We start from the raw sequence: 15,562 nt of genomic DNA, 5'->3' as shown, positions 1-15,562 counted from the left end.
CTGCAATATACAGGCACCAAGCCGTGTGCGCACCGTATCAAGTGATGGGTCTGAAATCCGAAAGATACAGTGTGGTCTGGAATGGAAGCACAGATCGGAAACCTATGGAGTGCATCCATGGGTTTTCTGTCCATGCCTCCGCACTGCGAAAAAGTACTGTTGGATGCAGATTGCAGACCCCATTCAAATGAATGGGTTCATGTCTGCAGACAGTGGACACACTGTCGGCGCCCATGCATTGCAATGTATACACACACACACACACACACACACACACGTACGTGTGTAAATATATGTATATATACATATGTGTATGTATATTCATATATTTATATGTACACATACTTGGGCTCTATTCACACATCCGCCATTCTATTCCGCATTTTGCGGAACGGAATTGCAGACCCATATATTTTTATGGGGCCGCACGATGTGCAGCCCCGATCCGGAATTGCGGACCCGCACTTTCGGGTCCGCAATTCCGATCCTGAAAAAAATAGAACATGTCCTATTCTTGTCCGTAATAGCGGACAAGAATCGGCATATTCTCTTAGTGCCAGCAATGTGCGGTCCGCAAAATGCGTAATGCACATTGCCGCTGTCCGTGTTTTGCGGATTCGCAAAACACACACAGATGTGTGAATGGACCCTTAGACATAAATACATACACACACATATATACATATATGGTCAGTGCCCATGCATTGCGGACCGCAATGTATATACACATATAAATATATTAAACGTGTGTGTTATATTACATGCGCATGGACCAGCTTCCTTTAAGCTCCTCCTTGTCGCGTGCAGCCACGGACGAACTCCGCTGCAAGGTAGAGCAGGACTAAGGGGGCGTGGCTTATAACTGACAGAAGCAGGCAGGTGTGTTTAATGAAGTATATTAGGGACTTCGTTTTTTTCCCTGCCTGCCACACTGTAGTGGAGAGTATTTAAAGAGTGGCCAACCCCTTTAAATGAAGACCATGATGCAGTGAGATCCATTGCTGTCCTGTACTCCAAGGATGCCATGTGCAGAGAACAGTACATCCGTGGTCAGGTTGGAGCTCACAGCATCGTAGATCACTGAGTTCGGGTCTCAGTTGCAGTCGGTCCAGGCATCACGCAGACTATATTTCCCAGAACGCACGTACTCATGTGAAATGGGTTTTAGGTCCTGTGAATGCAAACTGGTGGGGGGTCGGGGATAGTGTTGAGCTTAAAATCATTTTCTTTTGTATGTATATTACTATATGTATCATTCTAAATTCATAAAAATGTGTAGCTCTACCTTTCTATATTGTGAAGAAGGAAATTGTGGGGGCATTACACCATATGGATCTCTGAACGGCGTTTTGGACGGAGGAAATGCTGCGGTATTCTCTCCATCTAAAATTTCGGATGAGATGCCGGATCCGGCATTAATTTGAAATTTGTGTGATAACCCCTAGGATTGCAGTCAACTGTTCAGGTTTTAATTGAAGTCTTGCTTTAGTATTGTGTAGTGCCCAAAACAAAGAGAACCCCATTGCAGATTCCTAACTAATTTGCCGATCTGCACCTTTCAGACTGAAGGTTCATTTGGAAATTGTTCTTGTTTTTCAGGTGTTTATGAATATGTTCCCCTGGAATCGGGTGAAGGATCACGGTTACAAATCAATGCTCAGAACTGTGTGCACTGCAAGACTTGTGATATTAAAGATCCAAGTCAGAATATCAACTGGGTTGTGCCAGAAGGTGGCGGTGGACCTGCCTACAATGGGATGTGAGCGCCCCTGCAGAGCAGTATCAGGGACTGGTACCAACCTCTGACCCCAGAATGTTTCTGGAAAATTAATTATCAGGCTTTAATCGAATGTGATACCAGGGCTGTGGAGTTCCACCATTGCTTGTGGGATGACACTAACACACTAATGTAGAACGGGCATCTGATTTCTGCTTTGTGCCAGTGAAATGCCTTATTATATCTGGTCGACTTGAGGACTACTGTGAGGCATGCTCAGTGTCGGCTACGGACAATGCCTTATTTATGCATCTAATGTAAAAGAAACACTTTGTATGTTCCACATTTTTATGTGAAAAAAAGAACAGACGTTTTTACAAAAGTTATCTTCTATGTTTTCTGCTTACACAGATCCATTCGAGAAGCTGTCCAGCATCATAAAAAACCGCCATTAGTACAGTACAGACCTCATCTTTGTTAGGGTACCGTTTAGAGGTCTTTATTTCAAAAGGTCTTGCCTAGGTACAGTATGATGCTGAATTAGTCCTAAATTAGGCATATTTCAGGCACAGTTTAATTGCGCCGCAATCTGCAACTTCTGCCCGCTCACGCCAGGTCTAAAAAAAAAGTGGGCGTGGTGGAGAAGGGCATGCAGGCACTTCTCATTTACTATTTTCTATGCCTGTTTTAGGCGTAGAAAAATGCCTAAATGTAAGACAGCAAGAAGGCCGCCTTACACATAGAACTGGCGGAGGATCCTCCGAAGTTATATAGAGGCCGACGCCTCTTCATAACATCTGTGGAACCACCGCCAGCTTAGCACTTCATTAAGATCGGTGTCTAAAATGCCGGTCCTAATAAATGTGTCACATAATCTCTAATAATTACTTAAATGGATTCTGTCCCCTCAGACAAGCCTGTGGCTGTGTCCAGATCAGTCATTTGTATGTCGTTACCTGCCCTTGTCTCTCCATGTGCGCCTGCAAACTGGCCGTGGAATTAAGACGTCTTCTCTATTATGTATACAGGCCCGATACATATTATACTATTGAGTAAAAGACCCACTGTTTTCAGTGGAATTAGCTGACAGATGAGGTCGAGCAGAAGGACTGTGCGCTTTGAACTTTATGCCAGACTCGCCGAGGACAGCATAAATTAGTGACAGACGTACTGACACCAGCGGTGTGTCACTCGTGAGCTAGAAGTAAGTGGTTGCCGAGAACCAGTATCATAATCATTGCAGCCCAGGCCTTGAAAAGAGTCAAATCTACCTGAGAAGAGTCCTGGTTATCCATAATCTCCTGCTCTCTCCCCATCTGCTGATGATTGGCAGTTTTCTCCTTACTTTTCCCTAGAAGAGAACTGCCAATCAGCAGCAGATGGGTGGGGAATGCAAGAGCCCATGAATAAGGCCACTTGCACACAACCGTGTGTCCCCAGTGGCTGTATTGCGGGCCGCAATACACGGGACACCGGCCGTGTGCATTCCGCATCACGGATGCGGACCCATTCACTTGAATGGGTCTGCAAATCCGTAGATTCGGAATGGAACGGAAGCACTACGGAGTGCTTTCGTGGGGTTCTATTCCGTGCTTCTATTCCGCAAAAAGATAGAACTTGTCCTATCTTCTTGCGGAACAGACGGATTGTGGACCCCATTCATGTAAATAGGGTCACGATCCGCATGCAGCTGGACCACGGTTGGTGCCTGTGCATTGCGGACCGCAATTTGCAGTCCGCAGCACACGTTCGTGTGCAAGAGGTCTAACTCTGACTCTTCTCAAATAGATTTGACTCTTTTCAAGGCCTGGGCTGCAATGATTATGATGCTGGTTCTCGGCAACCACTTACTTCTAGCTCCTGAGTGACACACCGCTGACATCAGCATTTCTGTCACTATTTTATGCTGCTCTGAGTGAGGGCAGTATAACGTTGATGACAGGGGGTCAGCACCCACCAGTTCTCCAGCTGTTTTGAAAGTACAACTCCCAGCATCCTCCTTCCATTTGTACTCGGGGAACAGCTGAAGGGTGCATGCTGAGAGTTGCAGTTTCACAACAGGTGGTGTGCAGGAGGTTGCAGACTCCTGATTTGCAACATAAAACAGTGGGCTTCATATCTCCTGTAAGGACCGTAAATAAGCTCTTATGCTGGAGGACAAAGCTAGCTTCTAGTGCCAACTATTGGATGGCTCCCCTATAAGGACCTCTGGATCTTTAAACGGGCCTTGCATGAATGTCTTGGAAAAAAGCCAAAAAGCAGACTCATCTCCATAAATAAACATGTACCCGATGCATAACATTTTTCCAGGGAGCCTGACTTATAAGGGCCCGTTCACACAGCAGATTTTTGACCGCTTCAGAGATTGTAGTCCCACTTGCGGCTTAGCTCCATTGAATGGAGCAGACAGCTACTGCAGCTTCAAACAGTGACTATTCACACACTATGCCAAGAAGGGACACGTTCCCTCCTGCTGCGGTCCTGACAACTGCCGGGACACGAACTGCATCATTGAGAGAAAAGGAAGGGAGGCAGACGCCAGTGGCAAAATCCGCCGTGTTAATGGTCCTTTAGACTATCTGTGCCAAGTTGGTGGCCTCCACAAGGAGAAAAATCATTCCTGACCCACGTCAAAGGTCTACCACCCAGCCAACAGTACCCTGCTCTGCATTCACTTGGGACAAAACTGTGAATCTGCTTTAGGCTACATTCACACGACCGTATGTGCTTTGCAGTCCGCATAAAAAAACGGATGGTGTTCCGTATGGCATCTGTTGTTTTTTTTTTTTTGTTGTTGTTTTTTGCGGATCCATTGTAAAACAGAAAAGAATAGGACATGTTCTATTTATTTTATTTATTTTTTTATATATTTTTTTTTGCGGGGCTACGGAACGGACATACAGCTGTGTATAGCACACAGTGTGCAGTCCGCATTTTTTGCAGACCCATTGAAATAAATGGGTCTGCATCCTATCCGTAAAAAAAAACGGAATGGAACGGAAACAAAATACGTTCGTGTGAATGTAGCCTTATGTGAATGGTTGTCTTTTCAACTGCATTGTATATTTTAAAAAAAACGCAGCACTCACTCGTCTTCAATTATGCAGGATTTATTCACCAATATAAATGCAAGCTTGAGAAAGACCATGTCGGTCGAAACATTGCATTTTTGTTGGTGAATAAATCCTGCATAATTGAAGACGAGTGAGTGCTGTGTTTTTTTTTACATATACGACGCATTGAGGGGGATCTTCAGACTGGCTCCCAACACGGCTGGCACCACCACAAGAAATTTTTTCGTTGTGCTGCTATAAAATCTTTTTTTTTTTCCTATGTCTTTTCAACTGCAGGTAGGTCAACTTCACTTGATCTGTGTGATTTCCGCATTCGTATGTCTGTTCCACAAGGTGTTAGAACATGTCCTATACTTGGCCACAAACACAATGGGTCAGTGAAAAAAAAAAAAATCATCCATGTTTTGCAGACCACAAACGACATGCAATCGTATGAATGTACCCTAAATGATTTATGGTAAAAAAATAAAATCTGTCATTTATTGATTTAAACCCTGCTGCTTCTATGCTTAGGAGCCACGCAGGATTATTGATTTCTTCAGGGTGGTGTCATACACATCTTTTTGTGGTAGGTTGGAAGGGAATGTGAAATTTTTAAAGGAAGGACTTCTCCTTTCGTCCTGGAACCACTCTGGCTTTGGATTTAAGTGAAATATGTCATCAAATTTTTTATTTTGCCAGTTACAACCAGATAGTAGCAAGTGTCCCTTTTTCTAATCTCTTTATTTTGTGATTACAGATTTTTTTTTTATTTATTATATATTTACTGAACATGATTATGGGGCTGCCATCTTGCCTGATCCTGTTTCTTAACGGCATTTACAAAGCAGTAAGAAAATTGCTTTACGGCAGCCCCATGGTCCATAGACACAATGGTCAGGAGGGAACCTCATTGACTTATATGGGAGAGTTTTCTAGGCATGATCTGTGACCTGTACAGAAGCCATTGTACAAGGAAAGAATAGATAAGGGTACTTTTACACTAGCGTTTTTCTTTTCCAGCACTGAGTTCCATCTAAGGCTACTTTCACACTTGCGTTGTTTGAATCCGGCGTTCAATTCCGTCACCGGAACTGCCCACCGGATCCGGAAAAACGTGTAAAAAATGATTACATTTGAATCCTGATCAGGATTTTGATCACAATGAAAAAATGCATTGGTAAAAACGGATCCGCCATTTATGGACTTCAACTTTTTTTTCACATTTTTCGGGTTTAACATGCAAAAGCCGGATCCGGTTTGACGGAACACACGGCGCCGGATACGGCGTTAATGCAAGTCAATGGGAAAAAGGTTGGATACGGCGTTCAGTCAAAGTGTTCCGGATTTTGGGCCGGAGGTAAAAATACAACATGCTACGGTTTTCTGAAAAGCCTGATCAGTCAAAAAGACAGAACAGAAGACATCCTGATGCATCCTGAGGGACGGACTCTCCATTCAGAATGCATTAGGATAAAACTGATCAGTTCTTTTCCGGATTTGAGCCCCTAGGACGGAACTCAGCGCCGGAAAAGAAAACCGCTAGTGTGAAAGTACCCTTACTCTACATTCAGAATGCATGGGGATAAAACTGATCAGTTCTTTTCCGGTATAGAGCCCCTAAGGGTACTTTCACACTAGCGTTTTTCTTTTCCGGCGCTGAGTTCCGTCCTAGGGGCTCAAATCCGGAAAAGAACTGATCAGTTTTATCCTAATGCATTCTGAATGGAGAGTCCGTCCCTCAGGATGCATCAGGATGTCTTCAGTTCAGTCTTTTTGACTGATCAGGCTTTTCAGAAAAACGTAGCATGTTGTATTTTTACCTCCGGCCAAAAATCCTGAACACTTTGACTGAACGCCGGATCAGGCCTTTTTCCCATTGACTTGCATTAACGCCGGATCCGGCGCCGTGTGTTCAGTCAAACCGGATCCGGCTTTTGCATGTTAAACCCGAAAAATGTGGAAAAAAAAAGTCCATAAATGGTGGATCCGTTTTTTTCCAATGCATTTTTTCATTGTGATCAAAATCCTGATCAGGATCTAAATGTAATCCGTTTTTACACGTTTTTCCGGATCCGGCGGGCAGTTCCGGTGTCGGAATTGAATGCCGGATTTAAACAACGCTAGTGTGAAAGTAGCCTAATCCGTTCAGGATGTCTTCAGTTCAGTCTTTTTGACTGATCAGGACAAAGAGAAAACCGCAACATGCTACGGTTTTATCTCCGGCCAAAAAAAATGCCTGAACGCAGGATCCAGCATCTTTTTCCCATAGGAATGTATTCAGTGCCAGATCCGGCATTCAAAATACTGGAATTGCGCAGACTGAAAAAAAAGGTGAAAAAAATAAATGACTGATCAGTTTTTCCAGATGACACTCCGGAAAGATGGATCCGGAATGTCAATGCACCTTTCTGACTGATCAGGTATTTTTCAGACTGATCGGGATCCTGATCAGTCTTACAAATGCCATCAGTTGGCATACGTTTTGCCGGATCACTCTGCCGCAAGTGTGAAAGTACCCTTATCCTGTTTTTTCTGTCATTTCTAACCCTGCCTATAATGATATTGTCTCTGTGCATAGATAGGCAGATAACTGCAGTAAAGTGATCTGTATAGACCAATTATTATTATTATTATTAGGCTAAGTGGCCAGTGGGAAAACTGCTGGACTTTTTTTTTTTTGTTGTTGTTGTTTAAATATAGATACTGATATGGAAAATTAAAAATCAAAAACATTATTTAAATAATAAGTCATTTTCTGATTGAACATTTCCTTTAAAAACTACCACAAAAAACTGTGTATGACAGACATTACCCTATGGCCCCTTTCACAAGGGCGAGAATTCCCGCACTGAATCCAGACCCATTCACTTCAGTGGGGCTGTTTAGATGAGCAGTGATTTTCACCCATTACTTGTGCGTTGCGGGAAAATTGCAGCATGTTCCATATTCTGCGTTTTTCACGCAACGCAGCCCCCATAGAAATGAATGGGGGATGCGTGAAAATTGCAAGCATCCGCAAGCAAGTGCGGATTCGGTGCGATTTTCATGCATGGTTGCTAGGAGATGATAGGGATGAAAGCAACCCCGGACCCCAATATAGTGTATTCCCAGTATTATTTTCCCTTATAACATGGTTATAAGGGGAAATAATAGCATTCTTAATACAGAATGCATAGTAAAATGTAGATTGAGGTGTTAAAATAAAATTAACTTACCTGTTCCAATTGATCACGCACCCGGCATCCTCTTCTTGCTTCTCCTTTCAGGACTTGCAAAAGGACCTTTGGTGACGTAATTGCGCTCACTACATGGTGAGCGCGGTGATGTCAGCGCAGGTCCTGCTGAATGAAGATAGAAGATCAGCAGGACCTGCGCTGAGGTCACTGCGCTCACCACGTGGTGAGCGCGATTACGTCAAAGGTCCTTTTGCAAGTCCTGAAAGGAGAAGCAAGAAGAGGATGCCGGCTGCGTGATCAATTGGAACAGGTAAGTTAATTTTATTTTTATTTTTTTAACACCTCAATCTACATTTTACTATGCATTCTGTATTAAGAATGCTATTATTTTCCCTTATAACCGTGTTATAAGGGAAAATATTAAAATCTACAGAATACCTAACCCAAACCCGAACTTCAGTGAAGGGGTTTGGGTCTGGGTACCACAGTCAGTTTTTATTTTATTTTTTATCACGCGCATGCAAAACATATTGCACCCGCGTGATAAAAAATGACTGCAATTGCGTACCTACTCGCACAATTTTCTCTGATCGCAGATGGAATGCACCCGGACACGCTTGTCTGCAAGGGACCTTAGGCTGGATTCAGGATTTTTTTTTAGCGCTGTTTTTTTTTTTTGCCCTTTTGCTGTAAAAGCTCCAGCTATTAGCCAAAAGTCTATTGGAAATATAAAATGTAGGACACACATATAGCAGCATACTGTAGCTTTTGGCACCTCTGTGGGGGAATATGATACTTACCAGTAATTTGATTTTCCAAGAACCCCCCTGGCAGCACCATAGAGAGGAGCATCAACCAGGGTTTGTGGTGTTGCTGGTGGAGCTCCTGCTGTAGGGAGAGGATGTTGTCGGTCTGTGCTATCTACGCACCCAAATAAAACACCTTCCTCTGGTGCACGCAAGCGACAGGACGTTCTGCGTCATTTTGTAGGCCTGAATACCACTCTAAGAATGGTGAGAACAGAACAAGTTAGTAGATTGGATGGCTGAGAGTGCCTCCAGTTCCTTTACGTTGTCTTATACCCTATCCACTGCTAAAACAGCAGAGTTGGCAGTGGTGGCCCACGAGCATCAGTCTTCCACCTTAACCCATTGCACAGCCAAGCAGTCTGAGCCCCAAGTCATGCAGTAGTCACTTATGCTTTTTAATGACTCTACTGGTAGGGTTTTCCAACTAGCCTTACCCCAGAAGTGAAAGAGACGCCCAACCACTTATGTTTGAGGACGCGGAAGAACCACCACAGCATGTCTTTGATGACGAAACACAGGTATCAACTGCTGCAGATTTCTGCAGTGTGCAGACCGGCCAGGAGGGAAGGGGTGAGGAGAGGGTGGAAGATGATGGGGAGGATGATGAGGTCCTAGACCTCACATGGCATCCAGGTCATGCTAGTGACGTGTGCAGTTCAGAGGAAAAAGTGGTGGTCATGCAGCGACAGCTACACAGCAAAAGAGGGAGCAGGGTGGCCAGCCTGTACACCTGCTACAGCCCAACGCTCAAAGAGACATGGAACACCAAAGCCAGCGGAAAGGAGTTCCCTGGCGTGGCAGTTCTTCGGGCAGTGTGCGGAGGACAGGACATGAGTGGTTTGCACACTGTAGTCAGAGCCTGAAGCAAGGCATAAATGTTCTAAATCTGCAAAGCACAAGCTGCAGTGGAGTAGACACCTCAAGAACCACGAAATATCAGAGGCTCCTCCTGTTCCTTCTTCTTCCCCCTGTGGAGTGACAGTGGCACCTGCCACCCTGCAAAGAGAGGATGTCACAGCAACACCACCGTCACTGAGCATCTCCACACTGTCCCATGGAAGCATTCAGATGTCTATCCCCCCCCCAAACAATGGAGAGAAAGAGGAAGTACCCACCTGCGAGCCTAGCCCTGAATGCCAGCATTTCAAAATTCCTGGCCTTTGAAATGCTGCCATTCTGTCTGGAGATGAACAGTTTTTAAAAATGTAATGACAGCAGCTGTCCCACAGTACATGGTTCCCAGCCGCCACTACTTTTCCAGGCCTGGGCAGCATTTTATATGTATATGCGTTTGTGAAAGAGGAAACTGAGTATAATAAAAGATATTGAATGCTTTTTACCAGCGGGTCTGCCCTATGTTGATTTCCTTTTTGAAGGAAAGGTGGCTGCGGTTTAATCTGGTATTGTGGAAGAAGTAGAATATAGACGAGTTGCTTACTGCTGGTCGGTATAGAGGTTGAAGTGATGGTGATAAAGGAGATCAACTGAGGATCGAGTTGAAAGAAACACCTGAGGAATTATAAACTGCATTTTTCTACCCAATATTGTAGCGCGGTCCTAACATGTATTTATTTGTCTGACTATTTTGGAAGTGTGGACCTATCTTCCTTTGTTTTAGGACTGCAGCTGGTAATACGGAAATAGACACCTTTTTTGTTTAAGCACTTTTCCAGGGCTGCCCTGCACGAAGAAGTGGCAGAAAAAAAATCATATGTGCGCTGCCCGCCATCAGTGGCAAGGTCCACATAACCACCGACACATGGACTAGTAAGTACAGGTAGGGACGTTATATCTTCTTAACTGCCCACTGGGTAAATGTAGTGGGGGCTGCGCCTGAGGCAGAAAGCGGTTTGGTGCATGTCCTACCACCACCGAGGATTGCGGGACGTTTCTCTGTGCCTCCTCATACAGTCTTAACACCTGCACCACCAACTTCAGCACAGCCAGGGGGAAACGACAGCAGGCTGTTCTGAAACTCATATGTTTGGGGTAAAAACCCCACACCGTGCAGGGGCTGTGGGCAGGCATAGGAGAACAGACTGATGAGTGGTTGGTGCCACTGCTCCTCAAGCCCAGCCTGGTGGTGTGCGTCAATGGGCGAAATCTCGTAGCAGCTCTGGGCCTAGCTGGTTTGGTGGTGCAAAGGTTTCTGAAAAATGACCCTGATATGTTAGAACTGCTGCAGTCTGTGCACGCTTTTGGGGTTGTCACGCTGCTGCTGCTGCTCACCTGTCTGCACTGCAGCGAAACTTCAGCCTTCCTGCTCACCACCTCATATGCGACATATCCACAATGTGGAACTCTACCTTGCACATGCTGGAGAGACTGCGAGCAGCAGCAGGCGATAGTGGAGTTTCAGCTGCAGCATGCACAGGTGAGTCACTCTGCGGAATAGCACCACTGAGTGGCCCTCCATGCGGGACGTGTATTCCACTAACATGGCCAGCGGTGATGATGTCACAATCAGCATTACTATCCCACTTCTGTCTCCTTGAAAAAAAAAAAAAAAAAAACACTTCAGGCGCTGATGGATGAGGATGTGGCACAGGAATCATTCCCACAGTTATCAGGCCAGGTGGCTCAGAGGGTGGGTTCCTGCACCAACAGCGGCCAGGTACACACCTGTCCAGCTAGGACACAATTTTAAAGAATGATTAGGAAGATACGTAGTCACAGCAAGGTGGCACTCAAATCAGCTCACAGGCATCACTGGAGCATGGCTGGGGGGGGATACAGAGAACAGACAATACACCTCTCACCAAGGACAGCTTGTAGTTGCCTCTGGACAGCCTGGCACACATGAGCGACTACATGCTGCAGTGCCTGTGCAATGACTGCCATGTTACCCTCATTCTTACTAGTGATTACAGGGTGGCCACAATGCTGGATCCCTGCTACAAGGACAACATGCCATTCTTACTTCTGTCACTGGAACGTGGTCAGAAGATGCGCAAGTACAAGCACTAGCTGGTAGATGCGCTACTGGTGGCATTCCCATCTGACAGCAGGGGCTCAGTGGAAGCACAATGGTGAGGAAGTCACCAACACAGCTGGGGCACCGTCAGCACCTCAAAAGAGAGAGTGTTAGCATGGCCGAAATATCCAGCACCTCCATCTGATACGGACCGTCTTAGCAGGAGGCAGCATTTCAGCAATATGGTGGAACAGTGCATATCCACACGTACTGACTGATAGGTCTGCTCCCATTTAACTTCTGGGACTCCAAATTGGGCACATGGCCTGAGCTTGCCATTTGCTGGCCTGCCCTGCGTAAAGTGTATTGTCCAAACATGTGTTTAGCATGGCTGGTGGGGGGGGGGGGGGGGGGGGGGGGGGGGGCCATGGGTGATTAGGGACAGGCACAGCAGCCTGTCCACAGCAAAAGTGGACAAGCTCGCGTTCACAAAAATGAACCAGGCATGGATCCTACAGGACTTGTCTGTACCTCGTTAGCTTCTTCCTCCACCTACACCTCCTACTCCACTTGGACCTCCGCCTCCAGGTTCAAGATTATTTTTTACTTTTATGTATTTTTTTTTCTTTTTTTGTCATTTCTCTATCCACATTTGTTTGCGAGCAATTCTGCTGCTCTTTCCCCCATTTTGGATCCTTTTGCAGCTCTCTAACCCTTTCTATAACTTTTACAGCCATTTTAGTGCCCCAAACTTCAGGTCCCCATTGATTTAAATGGGGTTCGGTGTTCAGTTGAACCCGAATATCCAGCAGTCCGCTCATCCCTAAATGGCCTTTAGAGGGACAATAATTTATATATTTTTTTAAGAAAGGTACTTATTAGGGATGAGCAAATAGACTTCGAATGAAACACCCGAAGTCGATTCGCATAAAACTTAGTTCTAATACTGTCCGGAGAAGGAGCTAAAGTTATTGTGGTACCTTGGAACCAAACCAGAGTTTGGGAAATGTTTTTTTACAGTACAAATTAATTTATGAAGTTATTGCGCGAAGTCTCATGAGACTTTGCAAAGCAATAACTTCGGCTCCTAATCCTGTACGGAGCTCCTGCTCCGGACAGTAGTAGAACTAAGTTTTATGCAAATCGACTTTGGGTGTTTCATTCGAAGTCGATTCGCTCATCCCTAGTACTTCTCTTGACACAGGATGCCCAAAACTAAAAGATTCAGTACAGACACTGGACCAACAGTCCCAATGTCTGCTGGAGGCCCTTTCACTTTCCTTTCCATCGCATCCACCAAAAGTATATCAGACCTCAAACTGTCCACTCTTCCTCGCAATTTCACAACTGCACCAGAACCCTCCTACCAGAAAAGCAACAGATCTGTGGCAAGAGGTCCAAAGAACCCCAAGGCGGCCCACACCGCCAGAACCTATCACACACTAATGGACCTCAGCAGACAACTACAGTCACCCAGATCACCGGGTTTTGCTGGTGCATCATAACTCCTGTAGGCCATCCACACCTAATATAGCCCTATCTTTAGGGTTTAGCTGGAGTACCAGACCCGATGAAATGGCTGAACCCTTCATACATCTTCCCACCATTCAGGAACAAACGCAGAGGCAGCCAGCCATAAGGGGAGAAGCAGGTCATCATGCAGGCAAAAGTGCAAAAATAAAATAAAAAATAAATAAAAACAGCCTGCTAGGCAGGCATAGAAGCAGTCCACCTGCAGACATAACTGCACAAGCAGTCAGCCCATAGTGATAGCTGCAAAGACAGACAGCCAAGCAGGAATAGACATAATAGTAGCCAGTCAAGGAAGCATAGAAGCAAATCAGCCACCCAGGAAGCCATAGACCCAAAGGCAACCAGCCCAAAAGGCATAGACACAGAACCCGAAAGGCAGCCAGGCACAGACCCCAAGAGGCCAAAAGACTCAGATTTATGAAATGTACAAAGGATACAAACCCACATTGTTCAAAATCAGCCACAAACAGATTCACTCCACCCAAACCCAAAGCCCCAGTGGAAGATCTAAATGCCAGAGACCCACTAAATTCAGATATTCACTGCAGACCCCAATTTTAATCCATCATTTAGGTGTTCCTTGTTTCACAGCCCCAGAGGTTGCATGCTGCAGGCTCCTCCAGCAAACCACACTGGAGGAGGAAGTGGGCGTTTCCTTTTTAAATTGCTGTAAAGCCTCTTGAACACGAAGGTTGTGTGCCCGTGGCTGTATTGCGGCGGGTCCGGAAAACACGGGCACCAGCCAGTGTGCACTCCACATCACGGATGCGGACCCAGTCACTTGATCACAGATGTGGAACGGAAGCTCGGATCGGTACCCTACAGAAGCACTACAGAGTGCTTCCATGGTGTTTCTGCACCGCAAAAAAAATACAACTTATTATTTATTAGCGTTCGCGTGCAAGAGGCCTAAGACTTTCTGTCCAGCTGCCGGGGCAGATCCATCCCTCTCTTTGGTGTTGTCATAAATAAAAGGGGGGGGGGGGGGGAGAGATTTCATTTACTTACAGGTAATTGGTTTTTCCTCTAGCCCCCACAGCAGCACGTAACAGAAGGATACCCCGCCTCCCCAGCGACAGGAAACAACATGGAGATCTTTAAAGAGAAAAAAAACTCCCAGGCTGTGAGTTGTGCTCTGCGATTGGCCAGCGCTGCAGCCTAGGAGAAGGAGACGCCCACAGGACAAGGGCAGACACCGCCTACTATAACTTACAGAGGGAAGATACCGGAGGGCATAACTGGAGAACGGAGCGGCGCCCAAGGATAATAGTAAGTGCAGTGAGATCCCTGGGCGCCGCTCTCCATGTCGGCATACTTAGTTCACATTGTTTTTACAGGTGAAAGGTCCTCTTTAATTAGTCCCCTCCCCTTACCTGCTCCAGTAAATAACCGAGAAACTCTGGAAAGGATGCAACATATTAATATTTATGTATTATCAAATTTGAACAAAACATGAACAAGGATATTTTCCAAAAAAATATAGAAAGCAAATAAATAATGGGGGGGGGGGGATTCCCTGTGCCGCTGTGGGGGCTAGAGGAAAAACCAATTACCGGTAAGTGAAATCTTTCCAAACGCCCCCACAGTGGCACGTAACAGGAGGAATAACAGAAGCTCTAAATTAGGGAGGGACTAGGTGGCTGCCTGGCAAATCTGCTCTAATGGAACATCCGTTGATTCAGCCCAAGATGCTGCTACCGACCGAGTTGAATGGGCTTTTAGACCTGCTTGGGAGAGGGGGGGGGGGAAGAGACTTTTTTTTGAGCCATAACACCACTGACTGCAAGATGGAGACCCAAAGGATGGAAGAGACACTTCCTGTAGACAGTGGAACTTAGAGACCACCTTGGGCAAAAAAGGAGAGCGTTTTAATACTATTCTTTAATGATGGTTAGATAAGGAGGTCTGCACGAAAAGGCTTGTATTTCCACCACCCTTCTAGCCGTAGTAATAGCTATCAGGGAAACTTTTGAAAGTAAGCTATTTTAAAGATATCTCCGGTAAGGGCTCAAAGGGACTGTCTGTTAAGGCAGATAATACTACGTTTAAATCCCAAGGGGGAACAGTGGGTCTAACCATGGGTTGTCTTCTCCGGGCCCCTTTCACAAATCTTTTGATGATGTCCGCTTCTGCCAGTTTAATATCCAGGAAGGCACTTAGAGAAGATATCTGGACTTTAATTGTGGTAACACTAAGACCCTTTTATAGGCCCGACTGGAGAAACTCCAGAACCTTAGCGATCATAAAGGGGCCCCTGATATCACCATCTGTAAATTTTATAAAATAACTGCCAGATTCTGTTATAGATCTTTGATGTCACACTTTTGCGGCTATAGAGAATTGTGGAAATTACTGCA

The 15,562-nt window shown here is 45.5% G+C and overlaps 1 protein-coding gene across 1 annotated transcript in view; it reads left to right on the top strand.

Annotated features, from left to right (window-relative positions):
* The window catches only part of ETFDH (electron transfer flavoprotein dehydrogenase), a 29,107-nt gene extending 27,008 nt beyond the window's left edge, over nucleotides 1–2,099 (top strand). Inside the window, exon 13 of the mRNA XM_044300058.1 lies at nucleotides 1,600–2,099. Coding sequence (XP_044155993.1) covers nucleotides 1,600–1,763 — 164 coding nt within the window. The 3' untranslated portion in view covers nucleotides 1,764–2,099. The remainder of the gene's footprint in view (nucleotides 1–1,599) is intronic.
* Nucleotides 2,100–15,562: the final 13,463 nt, after the last annotated feature.

Source organism: Bufo gargarizans, chromosome 1, assembly GCF_014858855.1.
Source record: "Bufo gargarizans isolate SCDJY-AF-19 chromosome 1, ASM1485885v1, whole genome shotgun sequence".
Lineage (NCBI taxonomy): Eukaryota > Metazoa > Chordata > Amphibia > Anura > Bufonidae > Bufo > Bufo gargarizans.
Note: the sequence above shows the minus strand (reverse complement) of the source record. Positions and strands in the feature narration are given on the sequence as shown.